This window comes from Hyposmocoma kahamanoa, unplaced genomic scaffold (assembly GCF_003589595.1).
Source record: "Hyposmocoma kahamanoa isolate Upper Pololo Valley unplaced genomic scaffold, ASM358959v1 66, whole genome shotgun sequence".
In the NCBI taxonomy this organism is placed as follows: Eukaryota; Metazoa; Arthropoda; class Insecta; order Lepidoptera; family Cosmopterigidae; genus Hyposmocoma; species Hyposmocoma kahamanoa.
The window spans coordinates 19,691,493-19,709,514 of record NW_020653854.1 but is presented as its reverse complement, the minus strand read 5'-3'; the positions used below and the strand labels follow the sequence as shown (position 1 = coordinate 19,709,514).

The 18,022-nt window shown below is 34.8% G+C and overlaps 1 protein-coding gene across 4 annotated transcripts in view; it reads right to left on the bottom strand.

Annotated features, from left to right (window-relative positions):
• The window catches only part of LOC113231930 (alkylglycerol monooxygenase-like), a 32,120-nt gene extending 20,158 nt beyond the window's left edge, over positions 1-11,962 (bottom strand). For 2 of the 4 annotated variants that reach the window (XM_026466474.1, XM_026466477.1), the window contains exon 1: positions 3,156-3,269. In XM_026466474.1, coding sequence (XP_026322259.1) covers positions 3,156-3,158 — 3 coding nt within the window. In that variant the 5' untranslated portion in view covers positions 3,159-3,269. Of the gene's footprint in view, positions 1-3,155; positions 3,305-11,940 lie in introns of those variants that run through there. The other 2 variants (XM_026466476.1, XM_026466475.1) reach the window with 2 other exon arrangements.
• Positions 11,963-18,022: the final 6,060 nt, after the last annotated feature.

The following is an 18,022-nucleotide window of genomic DNA, read 5'->3' as shown; positions in this document are numbered from 1 at the left end:
TGTAATAATGACGCGGCGACACACGGTGTCCCTTGTGGTCGTTCTGTTCTCCGACCGACCCAAAAATACCATGTATCTAAGCCCAGTTACTTGTCCTGAGGTGAATAAAATTATTAAATGTCTTAAAAATAAAAAAAGCCACGGCATAGATGAACTCCCACCTAACTTAATCAGAGAATGCGCTGACGAATTAACATTACCGTTCACTTTATTAATAAACCAATCATTTAACGAAGGCACTTTTCCATCACAACTAAAAAACACTATCATAAAACCTATTTACAAAAAAGACGAAAAAACCGATCCAAACAACTATCGTCCAATCGCCTTTTTGCCGACTGCATCTAAGATTTTTGAAAAGGCCATTTGCAGTCGCGTTACTAAATTTTGTGAAAAATACCAAATATTTGATGACTGTCAGAACGGCTTTAGAAGAAATCGCTCCACAGCTTTAGCAGTATATAAGTATGTTAACGAGGTGGTCAAAATATTAGACAGGAAGAAATACGGTGTAGGTATCTTATTGGATATGACGAAAGCATATGATAGGGTCCTCCATAATATACTATTAGGTAAACTATACGGGATAGGTATTCGAGGCTCTGCTCACGCCTGGTTTGCTTCATATTTAAAGGATAGGCAGCAATTTGTTGAGATCGAATGCTTTGATACCAATACTAAAAATATTTCTTGCGTGCGCTTCGATTTTAAAAAAGTAAATGCATCGATTCCTCAAGGAAGTGTCGTTGGATGTCTTTTATTTTTGATATACATCAATGACCTTCCTACGGCTATAGGCGAAACCTGTGTATTGTTTGCTGACGATGTATCTTTGCTTACATCATGTCAAAACGACACTGATATATATGACAAACTTCATGTCCTTCTGACTAAAACTACAGACTGGTTAAATGATCATAATCTCAAAATTAATTTCTCTAAATCTAAAATAATGCCCTTCCATCCCCACCAAAAAACTTCATTAAACTTAAAATTCGATTACAATGGTACAATTTTAGAATCAGTTAAGGAATTTAGATTGCTCGGTTTAAATATAGACACCCACTTAAATTGGAAATCGCACATTCATAGAGTAAAGTCTAAGTTAGCAGGATTTTCATACGCACTGCGCGAAGTAAAAAAGACAACAAACATAGAGACGGCAATAACAACCTACTATGCCTACGCGCACGCTTGGCTCAGTTACGGCATCATTCTGTGGGGTAACAGCACGTATGCAGCCTCTCTATTCACCCTTCAAAAGAAGTTAATTAGAATAATAGTCAATATTGACCAGACTGATAGCTGTAGACCATATTTTCTTAAATATAAAATATTAACCCTGTCCAGTTTATATATTTTGGAAATAAGTAAATTTGTCAGGAAAAATAAACAATTTTATAAAAAACGTGAAGATATCCCATGTAAGTACTCTTTACGACTTAAAAATAAATTAGTATTGCCGACTTCACGATTAAAAATTAACTCCTCTAGTACCTACAGTTCTTCTATTAAAATTTATAATAAACTACCTGAAAATATAAAAAATGAAAACAATGACAACATTTTCATAAAAAAATTAAAACTATTCCTATCCGAAAAATGTTATTACACTATTAACGAATATTTAATAGATAATACATTCATTGGCCACGCAAAATGATGATAAATATTAAGGTTGTTTTTAAATTAAATTTTATAACAATATAATATAGTATATAGTACCTATGATAAATAAGATTAGAATACTTACTGTATATAAAACACTACTATAAAATTGCGCTTCCTCTCTCCTAGCTCCTATGTTGCGTGCCCGACAGGGCCCATAATACTGGTCTCACTACATTTGTAACATCTTATTATGTACATTATGGTTTTGCAATAAATTATTGAATTGAATTGAATTGAATAAATCAGTGAAAAAGGTCTATTCCTCAACGTTGCCCTTACGGTTATACTCCGACATTATATTAAATATATTCGCGAAAAAGTGTCTTTTTAGTAGGCGGAGAGGTTTTGATAATGTAATTTTATTACACTGACGAATACGAAAAATATTCAGAGAAATTAAAAAGAAGTAAACTGTGATTACTATATTCTTAATATTAGCCACGGTACAACACGTTCACTAGTCAGAATACTAATGGATAAGCAAAGGCTACACAGTATTTTTTTCGTTACATCAATTCTTGATTTCAAAAGAAGGGAATGATAAACTTTATACGCAGTACATGCTATAATTATGTAATTGGGTATATCTCATGAAGTTCCAAAATTCGTACTTTCCATATTTATGAAAAAGATTAGGAAGAATTTGTATTTATTTTTTTGTAAATTTCATAGTACTTCTGTAAACAGTTTTTGATGATATAGTGGTCTCCAAAATAAATAACTTTTAAGAAAAAGTGTAGGACAGTCAGAACATTTGAGGGTGAGGGAATGACGAAATCAAAGTAAACCAAGATAAAATAGCGACATAAGCCTACTTTTAGACTTAATATTTTGTGTAAGCTAACTGCTGCTAATAATTCATCTGAGTGTATAATTAATAAATAAAATCAAATGCTTAACTTCTTTTTATATGACGTGAGGGAATGGCTGTCAAAACTGTAAGTTTTAGAATTTTAAATTAAATCTTTTCGCACTAGAAACTTTTAACACATAAGTCGTATTTCGTCATTTTGAAACGTTTACAGTTACAAAAGTTTTTATAAGTTGCAAATGCGCTTGCCAAAGATTAAAAATTCGTTCAGAAATCGAGTGAAGGTAAAAGTGTGAGGGAATATATATATATATTTCAATTTATTTACCATGTTTTTACTACAGGATATGTGTAATTTCGTTAAAACACATTTTATTTGATCGAATGCTTAAAATTTAAAGGCTATTTTTGTTTGTTTTATGGAACTTAGAACATAGACAGGGAATGATTTTTGGGACACTTTTATATTATTATTGATTATTGTATTATTTAAATACATTAGTCAACATTTTATGTAGGTATTAGTAGCAATTGAAGTATATTTGCTATTAAATATTAATTTTGCGGCAATAATCACATACTTTTTTTATAAACCTAAAGGACAAGAATTTCGAGATTTTGTAAGAATTGCCAATTATGAAACCATATGACAATATAATTGTATGCTATTTACCATGACACGCTCTGTGCATCCAATAATAACAAAAGTCGACGCCTAACGCAGCGAGTAGCCATGTCGATGCGTATTCCCAATTTAAATCCAGAAGTCTGTAGTTAGAGTAAATCCAGGTGTAGAGATAGGATTCAGCGCCACGCCATACCAATCTGTTAAAGGAAAATCAGGTTGTTCTGCCATATCACCCTTTTAGCGCAAATAGATGTACTGCTATTAGTACCTACTCATTAATATGTTTGATTTTATTGCCATTTATCTTTTAAAGAATAAATTTAAATAATGAAAGAAATAAATATATTAAACATAACTGGTTAAAGACTTCACCATCTCAGCCAACACAGATGCAGTCCAAACATTTTTTTTTTCAAATTTTTTTTATGATACCAAGTGCAGGAATAACAAGTAGTGCGCCTGGTGTTAAGCGACACGCCTGTTAATAGCAGTTGCAATGGCCACTGCCACTACGCCTGTCACCCTGAGACATAAGTTGACAAGTCTCCTGTGCCTGTAATTTCATCAGAACCATAATTTTCATAACCGAAACACAGCAATTCTCACATTACTGCATGGCGGCAGAAATAGGTAAGGTGGCAGTAGTACTACCCTGGACGAACTCTTTCCCAAAAAGTTCTACTGCTACTAAAGTATTGCCCACAACAATAATAAGTAGCTGTAAATTGCCGCGTATTTTGTACAGTAGATGGCAAAGTTGTAGTAAGTAACGGTTTTCTGTGTACAAATTGGCGAATATACAGGCACATGGGACTTGTAAGGTTTGTGTCTCAGGGTGACGGGCGCAGCGGCAAAGGGCCTCGTATTTTTGCTATTTAAAGCTTTGAAAGGGCACTGCAATTGTTATGAGCATGTTGCTTGCCACCAGGAGCATGTCTTGTTCGGCTTGTTGCTTAGAATTGTAAAATAAATCCATTACCAGTAAGCTTAGTCACTCTGTGGCGGTTGCCATCATAGGAAAGCATCATTATAGGAAAGCGGTCATAGTCTTGATTTGTAGGTTTTGACGACCTCGCACTGTAGGTGTTGGATGTAGAGGTCCCAGGTTCGATTCCCGGTAGGATTCATTTAGGAAATGAACTTTTCTAAATTAGTTCTCTATTGGGTCTGGGTGTTCTGGGTAGTACCCCGGAGTGAATTCCGTTGCACCAGAGCAACAACTCATGGTGCAGGGAATTATTAATTTGATACCGGGTAATTAGAGTGGATGTCTGCCACGTTCTTATTATTTATTATTATCGACACTTCCAATGAACACTACGCCAACTTAATTTTTGGACCTGTTCTGTTTTTATTTTTTTGTTTATTTTTCACAAAATTACTTTTTTTCAAATTTTGTTTCTTGTTTCTTTATTTTTTTCCCCAAAATTCGGAGAACATAATATTAGTAAATAAATATGGCTGTTAACAAAAAAAAAAAAAAACAGAAACTGACCAAAAAAATAGAGTAGTGTTCATTCGAGTGTCGTCATTATTTTTTATTTAGTAAACAATTATTATTTGAAATATACCTGCCACCTTCTAAGAAAATTCCATTGGATATACTAGTAATTCCATCACTGAGACGTACACCCTTCTTCCCTTGCAACTTCAGAATGATGTGTTCCAATACCATAAAAGTAAAGAAATATGGCCATGCCTGAAAAAGAACAGGACTCGTGAGTACCTACGTTATATATATAATCCCAAATGAAGTATACTTTACAAAAAACCTGCATCATACTTCAATGTATATGAAACTCGATTTTATGCATGAATCAAGGAATAACAACTATCAGGTAAGGTGAAGATTTTGGAACTGGAAACTAACCATTTCCACCAAACATGGCTGTTTCGTAAAAGTACATTTAGATCACTAAAATCAAAAATAGATTTTAAATTATTATTATTACATTGACGGTTTCTTACATTTAAAAAACAGGAAAATAAACATAAACACAACATAAATCAATTACAGGTTTCCACCTTTAGCTTCAGACAAATCATATACGGGCATTAAACAAACGAACAATGAATAGTATTTCTTAACAACATGCACTTACATAAATATAACAACCCAATAACTGCGCGAACAGTCACAAATTATTCAATAAAATTAAATATAATGTCCATGAGTTTACGCTTTAGCGCATCAACATTACAATTGAATATATCAACATCGAGGTCATGATTGCTCAGCCCATTATCCAAGCTCTTGCTACCTCTACATTGAAAACTATTTTGTCTATGGTTAGTCCTCGCTAAGGGAACGACAGTAGGGTGATAGTGTCCCATGGAATAAGTACGAAATATCACCCAGTAAGTCAAAGCAGTCAACCATTTATAATGTTTAGGATACATGCTTAATCAAAGATTTTTCAGCAAATATTTTGAGGTAATAGATTCAGATCCTTACAGAGACCTGGGCAGTTGCAAGAATTATAAGACTTAAGGCCCATTTAGATGGAGTGAGTTTCTCGTCTCGAAGATACGATTATCGAAAGAATATAAAAAACTTTCCTTGTCTAAACATTCGCGATTATCGCCCTTCCACGTGAGCGATAATCGCCTCGTCTTTGAATATTGAACGTCTCCGTTTAAACAGAACTTGAAAGCAAAAATCGTATTTCGAGTTTTTGTGCCAGCCAGTCGCTATCGTGAGTGCAGTGAGCGAGGGTGTTTTGATTATCATAGTTTTTCTAAGACAAAAATTAACGAAACAAGGGCGAAAAAAATTTTGGTTTAAGAAATGTAATAAAATTTAAAAAAAGTATGTTCCTATACAGCGCAATGAACTAATAAAGGCCCATTTAGATGGAGAGAGTTTCTCGTGTCGAACATACGATTATCGAAAGGATATAAAAAACTTTCCTCGTCTAAACATTCGCGATTATCGCCCTCCATCTAAGCGATAATCGCTTCGCCTTTGAATATTGAACGTCTCCGTGTAAACAGAAGTTGAAAGCAAAAGTCGCATTTCGAGTTTTTGTGCCAGCCAGTCGCTACCATGAGTGCAGTGCGCGAGGGTGTTTTAATTATCTCTGCTGTTCTAAGAGAAAAATTAATGAAAAGAAAACGTAAAAAAAGATGTTGGGTCAAAAAATGGATATCGAGAAGAAACACTTTTGGAGCATCTCATCTAATACTTTGTGTCTGGAATTAGAATTGGAAGATGAAGAGACATTCAAAAATATGTTTCGAGTTACGAAAACCAAATTTTCATATTTACTTCAAGAAATTGGACCGTCTATACAAAAAAAGATACAAATATGCGTCAAGCTATAGTCGCTCGTACAAAATTGGAAATAACTTTAAAGTTTCTGACTACAGGGGATTCCTTTCAAACGTTATCAGAAATATTTACAGTACCTAGGTGTACCATAAGCTTTTTGGTTAAAGTTTTGCAAGCTATTTATATAGCGTTGGAATATTTTCTTAAGGTATGAATAAAAAACTATTATTTCATTTCAAAATCAATATATTTATGTATTTATTCAACATCAGTCTTGCTTGTAATTCACTTATTAATTACCAATCAAAATAACATAAAGATAATTAAAAATATAAATAAAATCACTAGCAGTGTGATCGTGCACGCTTGCATTCCACCACTGTAGATCGCTATCAGGTCTTGAAAATGGAGAATCCGGCATTGGAGTAGTCTCTTTTAAATTTCTGAGTTTAAACTTTGAGAATGTTGCCTGGATTTCATCCTGAGCAAATATCATATTTTTTTCATTAAGCTTGCACAAGCTGGACGCTACATAATTCCCAAACATGTCCAAATCGTCCTCATATTGCCTATATCTTTTATCAATACCATCTAATCTATCAATGGCTGAATCAAGGTCCAACTTTCTGGTCTTTGTATTTTTAGTTTAGGTTGGCTTTGGTGTCAAATCTACTATATCGCTAACGGAGTCTAAAATTTGGAAACTATGTGTTTCATCATTATTTACCACTGACACATTAAATGGACTGTTAGGTGTATTTGGGGTAGACTCATCTATCTGAAATTTAAAAATAATAATAATGTTACTCGTTTTTTAGCTACCAAGGACCAAACAAGAATGGGTCAATATACAAACTGGCTTTGCATCTAGATGGAATTTTCCTACGTGTGTTGGAGCTTTGGACGGCAAACACATACTGATTAAATGTCCTCCAGGAACAGGATCAGAATTTTTCAATTATAAAAATATATTCAGTATTGTTCTTTTGGGATGTGTTGATTACGACTACTGCTTTATATATGTAAACATCGGAGCGAAAGGAAGAAACTCCAATGGTGGTACATTCAATGAAAGTACATTAACAAAAGCTATCGAAAAAAATACACTGGACTTGCCTAGCGATGCTGTTTTTGTTGAAGATGAAGCTTTCCCTCTAAAACCCTACCTAATGAAACCATACCCTCGACGAAATAATTCATGAAAAGAGCAAAATATTTATAATTGTAGATAGTCTGTATAGGCAGATGCAGGAGAATTGTCGAAAACGCATTTGGTATTTTAGTATCACGATTTAGGATTTACGAAAGGCCAATAGGATTAGCGCCCAAAAACATAGACGTTATTGTAAAAACGACGTGTATCTTACATAATTGGTTGAGAAAAACATCGCTGAACTCATACACTCCTCCAGAGTTTTTAGATGAAGAAACAGGATCTGGCGTACGACCAAGTACATGGAGAGAAAACTATAGAAGTGGCGCCTTTGAAGATCTGAATTCGCAAAATAACGGAAACTTTACCAGAAAAGCAATTTCAATTCGTGAACAGTATTGCGATTATTTTAATAATCGCGGAGCTGTACCGTGGCAAGAAAATGCAATGCTATTGTAATATCTAAACATTTTCTAGAAATAAAAAATAAACAAAATTTGACTTTTTGTCACTGTCTAATTAGATATAAAAAAGTGTTTACTAAATATTCACCAATTTTGAGAAAGTAGTACGAAATTCTGAAGACTTTCTCAAAAAACTGTCTAAGGAATTGTACCAGGGTAATTTAGGCACATACACATTTTCAGCTCCACCTCCAGTCCCCAAAGATGAACTAATATTTTTTACTTCTTGTAAACTTTTTTAATTTTCCCTGATATTTCTTTCGCCCCAAACTCTTCTATTCCAAATTCTCTTGCAAATGCATTAAGTGCTGCATTTCTCTCATCTCGGTTCTTGTAATGTTCGTGTTCAGTATTCCACAAACACTCGTAACTTCTATAAAGTTCAATGAACTTAATATTGTCAGCAGTTCCGAATTTAAATGATTTTTGCGTCATTTTGATATAATATATACGTAATCAATAGGTACCGCAGTCATCACTGTAACAGCTGTAATCAAGAACTCGAATAGCAATTCTCGCACTCAAAACGGTTCGAACCGATTTGTGCGATACTCATATGACCTAGAAAAAATGTCATACGAGATCGTGTTTAGACAAGTCGAGAACTCGTACGCAAGAATCTTCTTACTACATATTCCTCTGTGTAAACAATCGAGGAGGCGATTAAGTTGCCTGCGAGTCTTGTAAGACATAATCGTAGGCGAGATTTTAGTTCTTTCCTGAATGTAAACATTATGATACGATAATCTTATGGCGATTATTGCTTGCGAGAACCGCTTACGATTTTTCGTCACGAAGCGTACGATAAACTCTCTCCATCTAAATGGGCCTTTAATCAGCAGTTCCAAATTTGAATGATTTTTGCGTCATTTTGATATATCCATAGTCAATACCGCAGTAATCACTGAACTCGAATGGCAATTCTCGCACTCAAAACGGTTCGAACTGATTTGTATGCTAATCGTATGAACTTGAAAAAATGTCAAACGAGATCGTGTTTAGCCAAGTCGAAAACTCGTAAGCAAGGATCTCCTTACTACACTTTTCTCTGTGTAAACCATTGGTAAACAGTCGAGGAGGCGATTAAGTTGCTTGCGTCACGAAGCGTGCAATAAACTCTTCATTTAAATGGGACTTTACTCATTTTATATCATAAGAATTTAATTTATTTATTTTAGACTCGTTCAATTCTGTAGATATAGACTTGGTATCTTGGACTTCAGATGTGGGAGGCATATTTTAAGTTACTACGAATATATGTACAGTATAATATTCGTAAAGTTCTTGGTCTTGAGAAACATACAGATTTACCACGACAAACGTAACACAGGTTTTTTACGTAGCTTAGACACCAGTCTACAATTATAGTATTATTTGTTTATATCTAGATTTGTACATACTGCCAATGTAATATTTTTAACTAAGCTATTGGGAGAAAGAAATAAATTATATGTAAAGTATTTTCCTCTACTGTTAATAATAACTTAAGCATTTAACATATTTGGTAATAATTGCTTAGTAATATCATGGACCAATATCTCTAGATGACTGCTAATCTCCATACTGTAGATCGTAACCCTAAAAAAGTTCAAAATTCCGTCTTATATTCAGATGGCGCTGATTAATAGCCTGGAAGTAGTTTATATTATGTAAATGGCCGTGGATATCAATTAATTCCTCTTTGATATGAATTATAAGCAGCCAGTTTTTTCCTTATCGTATTCAAATTTTGATCACGAGCTAAAATTATTTCTATAAACTTTGTTATTATATATGCGTGCCAACAGATGGCATTGTGTGTTACAAACTAATTTATAAATTAACGCATCCTAATATGGGTAGATGGCGCTAATCTTCTACAAAATAAAAATCTGTGTAATAAGCGCCATCTAGTTGATTTGTTTGTTATCACTAGGAATTAGAGTAGCTTATATAAATTGCACCTTGTCAATGTAAAACATATTAGTTACAGAAATAGCTATTTGGTACTCGTCGCAACATCTGGTGTACAAATAGATACTAAATACCCAACTACGCTGGCTTGTGTCGCGATTAACAGTCCTCTGGTCTATGGTAATATGCAAACCAGTTGCACGTGAAAGGAAATAACAAAGACATTAGATAGAAAAAGCCTGTCCTCAATTCGATGAACTAAGTTTCTATATTGCTCAGGTAACCTTAGAATGTGCGCATATTTGATGTCAAAACCGCAAAACCGCAAGTTATTGGCAAAGCCTCACAAAATCTGACAAGTAAATTAACACCATATACTCGGATTTTAAAAGCTAAAATGTGAGAAAAGTCCTAAAGATAATATATAATTGAAACATATGAGTAAAAGCCTTAGCAGCGACATTGAAAATAAAATGACCTCAGAGGCCCAACGGGTACAATTCCCGGTAGGGTCAATTTGGAAAATTAACTTTTCCAAATTGATTGGGGTTCTGGGTGTTGTGGGTAGTACCCTAGAGTGAATTTATGTACTCTAATACACATATCACAGGGAATTCTCTAGCTTGAAAGCAAGTATATAGTTTGAGTATTTGGCATATTATTTATCCAATATACTTCCTAAAGTTGAAAAGACAACCATCTCCATATATATAATATCTCTTTTTACATTATCATTGTAATATTTACATATCACTATAATACTTACATACACTTTAAAAATAAAAGTAATTTCCTTTACGGTTTCGTTTGGGAACAATAATACAGAAACATTTTTGAAGGTGCATGAAAGGAGTCTCATCGCCAGTGCCGGCTTTACCTAGGGTGCAGGGTTACGGCGCACGGACGTAGGGTCTAAAGAGCCAATGCACATTGCGTATTTTATACCCGCGTCATCTGCGCGTATACGTGCCGCAGAGACGCCGTAGTGAATCGATTAAAACGCGCGCCAACATCACGTTGCAAGCGAGACGCTTATATATTCCACGGCAGTTTACACTTAGAATTTCACGTAGTTGCTTCATTTTAAAAAACTAACTGAAATTAACAAACAAAACTAAAATTAAAACTACCCTTTGTCAAAATGCGCGATACATACCTGCGACTACAGTGCGTCAGAGGCACATATTCGCGCAAATGAAGCACGTTTATGCGTCGTCGGCACGTACGATATACGTCATATGCATAGGCTCTAACGACTCTGCGCCAGTGTGAGTTAAGCCTAAGGGGGCACCGAGCGTCGCAGCCACTCGCGATGCCTCCGAAGATCCTACATGGAGGCGAAGCAAATGGACTATTATTTCCCAACACCATTTATAATTGCATCATAATGCATCCGAATTTTCTATCACAGGGGAAAATATAACTGCATCTATTACGGCGTCAGGTTTATTGATAGCAACTGGACGATATATGGGCTAGTACCGGCCCTGGTCGTCACAATAGCAGAGTATTCATGTTCTCTGTACGTCTGGTGTACTCTGGGTAACAATAGGCGAGTAGGTAGTAGGTAGGTAGAATCTTTTCATCACGATGGCAAACACGTTCCACACTTCAGCATGGCGGCTATACTGATGACGCCAGTAGCGGAAATAACTTCTAAGCTACAATAATAATAGTGTATTCCATCGATACGATAACAAGATCGCTTTTTTAGTTTTGATGGTGGTTATTTCTCGTGTTACAATTTTAACCATCAGTAAAAGTGCAATTCTTTGGGCGTGTGAAGCGTTTGGGTGTATGGTAAACAAGCTGTAATATTAGCAGCTTTAAAACTGCATATTCTTGTAAAGAGGTTTTTATTGCGTTACTTTTTCGCACTCTTGGTATAATAAGGCCACATCTCCAAAACTTTTCCGAGAAGAGATTTAAATATTCTACGAACGAACTTAGAACGAGAGTTATAAAATTTTGCATGTGGTTACAAGTTCGCATTATCTTTATGAGTTTCATATTGATAATAACAGGATATGTAAGGCTAATTCCACTCACCTGCACGTAGAAATTAGGCACATCGTTAACATTTTCGTACACTGTATCGTTAGGGTCTATAATGTAGAACATTCGACCTAAACCTTTTGCAAACTCCTTCGTATTTTTCAACACCGAAGCGTTATTTTGATTTATCTCGTACATTTTTACTAAATAAGCAAGAGAATCATTAAGAACTATTTTTATACGGAAACTTTTAATATTTTTTAATTACTTTTTCATTAGGTAATCAATCATAACGTTAATTATAAGTTATTTTGATTTCGGAAAGTTGTGCAATAGATTCGAATGTTAAATAACCTAGAAATTAATACATTTATATTGTTTTTAATTTATTGTATTAGAGAACAAAGGTTTTAATTTTCTTATATAAGTCAAATATTAATTATGAAGTTACTCAATTAATAGTTCTATTAACCCAGCTATTATAAAAATAATAAGCTTATATTTTATGACACGTACTTGAGACCGCAGATTCTATACAACTGTTGAACACGGTTCACACTTTATTACCCTCGCAGTGAAAGGCATACATATGTAGTACTTGACGTCTTATAGCTAATAGGCACACTGTTTTGTTAGCTGGTTCGGTAATAGCCATACAATATTTACTTAATACACATACCGACATTTAACGGAACACTAGTAAAAGTCTCAAAACAAGATAGTGTTTTTTTCAAAAGTTTGCCTGGTTTAGATTTTAGATTTAATTTGAAAATAAAAATTATGCCGAGTTAGGAAATGAACTATTTTGACTGATTTCAATTGCGTATCTTTCTTTTTTCAAACAAACCAACCTTTTAAATCAGCTATGTCCTTAGGACATATAAAGAGCCCGAAATAGGTTTCTTTGAAAAAAACTAATATACGCGATTTAAATCTGATAAAATAGTCATATTCATTTTATACAATAGCGAAAATCAAAGAACTTAAATTAGTCGATTGTAATTTTTTCATGCATCATTTTAATTTTCTATTAATAAATGTTAGTCGAACTTATTTTGCGTTCTAGTAAATTTCATAAACATTTCTTTGAAAAAAGGATTATTTTTATTAAACTCTGATATACTTTTTAAATTTTAATCGTGTCTGCTTGGTCACAGAATATAAAAACAAAAATGCATTTTGTTATTTTCGACTTTTTTCAATAAATGTACAAAGTCAATGTTAAAATACGTTAATTTAATTGTTACTTTATGTCTCATTCTTATTTATTGAAATATAAAGGTAAATAGTAACCTTTATATTTAAACAAAGTTTCACTTTTTGTTCCGTTAAATGCGCTGGTGTATGTAAATTTCTGTCATGCGTTCATTAAATTATTTATTAATTTATCACTGGAAAATTTCAATAAATTCCTATACAACAGTAAGATTAAGTATTGTTGTACTGCCGCTGCCTTTAATATCTTGAATAATTCGGCCGGAACGGAATCCGCGATTTATGTACTGCCAAGAGTTCTCAAACCGTAAACCAGTGAGATCATCAATTCTCGAGTCGTAAGAAAATAAAGTACCCTTCAAATAAATACAATCACGCGTATCACTCAATACAAGATAAACATCACCAGCACACTTAAGAGAAAATATAAATAAATATTTTTTTTGTAACTCTTTATCCATGGCAAATTTTTTTTTTTAGAATATCAAGTGACGCGACGAATAAGTCGTGGGATTGGTGGTAAGTAACACGCCTATCAATAAGAGTTGCAGTGCCACTCAGAGCTTTAAATCGCAAAGATCTTAGGGGCACTGCCACTGCACCCGTCACCCCGTTGACAAGTCCCATGTGCTTGTTTCACCAGCACCCTTACCCTTCCAAACCGGAACGCAGTAATACTAATGCTTACATTTCTGCATGTCGGCAAAAATAGGTAAGGTGGCAGTACTTCCTTAGACGAACTCTTTCAGAAGGAGCTCACAATTACGAAATACACACATCAAAAGTGTCTAGGGATCAAGTACGTTTAAGAGTATTGCTGCAATTAGGGTTAATTATATTAACTTTTTTGTATCGCTATTGATACTTTTTAGTGAGTTTTAACATTTAAATAAGGAATATTGTTTAAAATTCGATAATAAGAAGAAAATCGATTGTCAATGTGGTTTTGTATAAAAATGAGTTATAGCGTTTTGACAAAATCACAATATCTGCATCGGAACCGAAACAATTTACATTATTATGGAGAGATGACATCATTTAACCCGAGAAGTGATGATGCGAGCCGTCGGAATGTTGGAAGCTGGTTCCAGGCAACGTGCTGTGGCTTTCACTCTTAACACTACACAGAGCGTCATAAGTCGCCTCTGGACGCGCTATCGCATGACGGGCTGCGTGGCCGAGCGACATGGAGGACGATCTCGCATCACGACTCGCAGACAGGACCGGTATATCCAAAATACTGCTCGACGGAATCGTACCATGACCGCCATGATGTTGGTTTCGAGGCTCCACAGCTCCTCAGGCTTGCTAATAAGCGATCAAACAATCCGAAATCGTTTACGTGAAGTGGGTCTGCGATCCCGAAGGCCGCTCAGAGTTCCACCTATTGCACCCTGCAATCGCAGGACCCGTTTACGATGGGCTCGCGAACACAGAAACTGGGAGGAAGAAGACTGGCGCTATGTGTGCTTTTCGGATGAATCCCGCTTCGGTATGAGACCGGATACAAGACGTACTCGAGTTTGGAGAACATCTGGACGTCATGAACGTTTGAGATATTGTCAGGAAGTTCATCCATATGGTGGGGGAACAATAATGATATGGGCCGGTATTTGGATCGGCGGAAGAACCGATCTCATTTGGATCAGGGGTAACCTCAATGCTCAAGTTTACGCAGAGAGGATTGTTTCAGATGTTATCATCCCTTTGCGAGGCCAGTTGGGTGATTCATTTCAACTAATGCATGACAACGCACGTCCACACACGGCTAGAGTCGTAACACGCATTCTTGCCGAAGCTCGTATCAACGTTCTGCCGTGGCCTGCTTAATCGCCAGACCTCAATCCAATTGAGCACGCATGGGATATGCTTCAAAGAAGAGCTGTGCCGAGTATGCATACCGTACATACTCTACAACAATATTTTGACTTGTTACAAAACACATGGGCAGCCATTCCTCGAAGTGATTTTGATGAACTCATCTTAAGCATGCCAAATCGCTGTAATTGTGTGATTCGTGTTAATGGTGGAAATACAGATTATTAATTTTCTTATCTTTACAATAAAAATGAGCAAAATCATCATTTTCGCCATTTTTTTGTCATTTAATTGACGCCGTTAATTTGAGTTTTTTCCCACAATTTGCAAAAACATCAATTTTAGTTTATTTTAATTAAATATAGGGGTAAGCGCTTAAATAAAACATAAGCATTAAAGTAAGAAGTCGTCCTGGAAGACTGGATTTGGTAAATATTGCTTAAATAATTTTTATTTCAAAAATATTCACTTGATCCCTAGACACTTTTGATGTGTGTATATTTTGATTGCAATGATATTCAAATTTTTATTGCATTAATATTCAATTATTTTTATGCGAAATTACTCCACTAGTTTGTTATAATTATTAATACAAAGATCGACATTCAGAAAGTGTTTGAAATTTGAAATAAAAAAATTTGAAACTAGGTTCCTTCGCGTTTGGATACCACTTTCCACTTAACATCAGGTGGAGTGGAGTCATTTGCCTGTCAGGTATAAAAAAAAAAAAAAAAAAAAAAAAAATCCTTCGATCCGGCCGGATTCGAACCGACGTCTTCTAGCATACCGTGTCAGACGCTATACCAACTAAGCCGCGGAACGAAACAGCGGACCTCACGTATATTCTATGTGCTGGCGTCGTGTCTTTGTATTTGGTTTTTCAACGACTTTTTAGCCGTAGCGCCATCTATGAGAAATCTACGATATTACGTTACTACCAGCTCCGGCTAGAGATGTCGCTATTCATTGTATTTAAATTTTTATTGAATTGATATTTCTTATGAAAATCAATTGTCTACTGTCTTCGCGCGTTTATGGGACCTGGTTGTAATGGCAATTCCTATCAACAAAATTTAAACTCAAATTACGTTTACCCGCAGTTTTCGACGCAGTCTTTAACTAAACGTGATGTCAGTAATACTGTACTGTAACAATCATCGCAGTATTTTTGTGCAGCGCTGAGAGCGGGTTGCTTTTAAGGAGAAGGAATAGGCTATAATAGCCCGACACTTTTACTATATATGTTTACCAATGATTATGGACCGACCGACTATTAGGTTTAATTACGATGTTTTCCTACATCCTTTGCGAAGGGGATTACTATTAAATGTTTAAAAATGCACTTTAGAGTCAACACAACCTCAAATGACTTTGGTTGATTCCGTATAGCAGTGTAAGTGTTTGAATCAATCACTTAAAAAAATATATATTGTAAAATGGAGAATATAGGTCCAGTTGTTAGTATACGATGCGAAAACATGATCATTAAAAATTTTCACTATAGAAAAAACACAAACTTACCTCGAAATTTTACAAGAAACCCGTTGTATTTAATAGACACTTTACCTACCAATGATTTTTTCATATCAACTGAATTCAAATGGCATTAATTTTGTTTGTAAAAAATAAATTCTGAAATAAAGCCAGTGTAGGTACACTGGCGCGGCAGATGGCGCTCGACCCGAGCAAAATGAACCGTATTAGTACGGCAAAAATTTTAATTCAAGTTGAGGTACTAACAACTCATAAGTGTCATACTTAATTTATGAAACTAATATCATAGATACTTGCCGCCAATGGGATTCGAATTATTTACCTCTTAATTCAGATGCAACTGTTCTGCCGATGCAACGACTTAAATAATTATGAATGAATAAATTTTTACTAGCAGTAGAGCTCTTTGTAACAGAGTTTGTCCAGAGAACTACCATCTACTTACTAGAAGTACTGCCACCTTACAGATTTCTCCCTCCGAGCAGTAATGTGAGCATTACTACGTTTAGTATTTGACGGGTAACGGTGCTGGTGAAATTACAAACACATAGGACATGTTAACTTACGTCTCAGGGTGACGTGCGCAGTGGCAGTGCTCTTCAGATCTTTGTGGTTTAAAGTTCTGAGTGGCAGGCACTGCAACTATTCAATTGTGGTGCGTAAACAATTACTATACAAAAGAAAGCTTATTATTAACACCGCTTTGTATCTATATAATGCTATGTAACTCGTCTAGATTGTTTGTTTACATAGGTAACACACTCTGTTATATGAAACGTTACGTCTCTACGTTTTTGATTAATTACTTCTTAAATAAATTTCGTTGTTTCCCTACATCCGATTTAAACCACGCAAATATTTATTCAGTTTGAGACGAAACTAATTTGTGTTGCTGTTACAATGAGTATGGATTGGGTATGGTGGAAAGTACACGGTTTTTTGCTTTTGATTGTCTCTGTATTTTATCTTGTCTGCAATTAATTTGAAATTGCTTTATAGGGTATAAAGTATGAAGAATGGCCGCCGGTTATACCCGGTATTTTGGTTTTTAACTTTGATCTTTACAATTTTGTGTATTTTCATTAAATTGTAGAATGTGAAATGGCGTTATTTTCAATAATAATAATAAAAAATCACTTTTATTTGTTATTTTTATTTAAAAAAAGAAACAATGCCAGTTGACGGTTTTTGCGATGTTGTGTTGGTGTTTTGTGAACCCCCTTCGGATTCTGTGTCCCAAACGCACGGCACGGGTTAAAAAGAGGATATTGGACCTACGTTGTGTAGGTTTAGAAATAGATTTAGGAATACAATGTCTTTTAGAATCCCTCAAACCGTCATGCGCTCTTGAGGCATGGTATCCCTGATGATTTTGGTATATTATTATATACATTCCTGATTCTTTTATTTTGCATTTGAAGTTTAAAAAATGTTGGATGAAAAGTACTTCTAACTGTATATAGACCCGAGCCTTTTCCAACAAATAAACACATGAACTTATTAAATTATAAATGTTAAACGTAATATTTAAATCAGTTTAATTTGCATGCAGTTGGTTCATTGTTCATGTGGAAACATATCAAAAAACTATTTTTTTAACACACGCAAT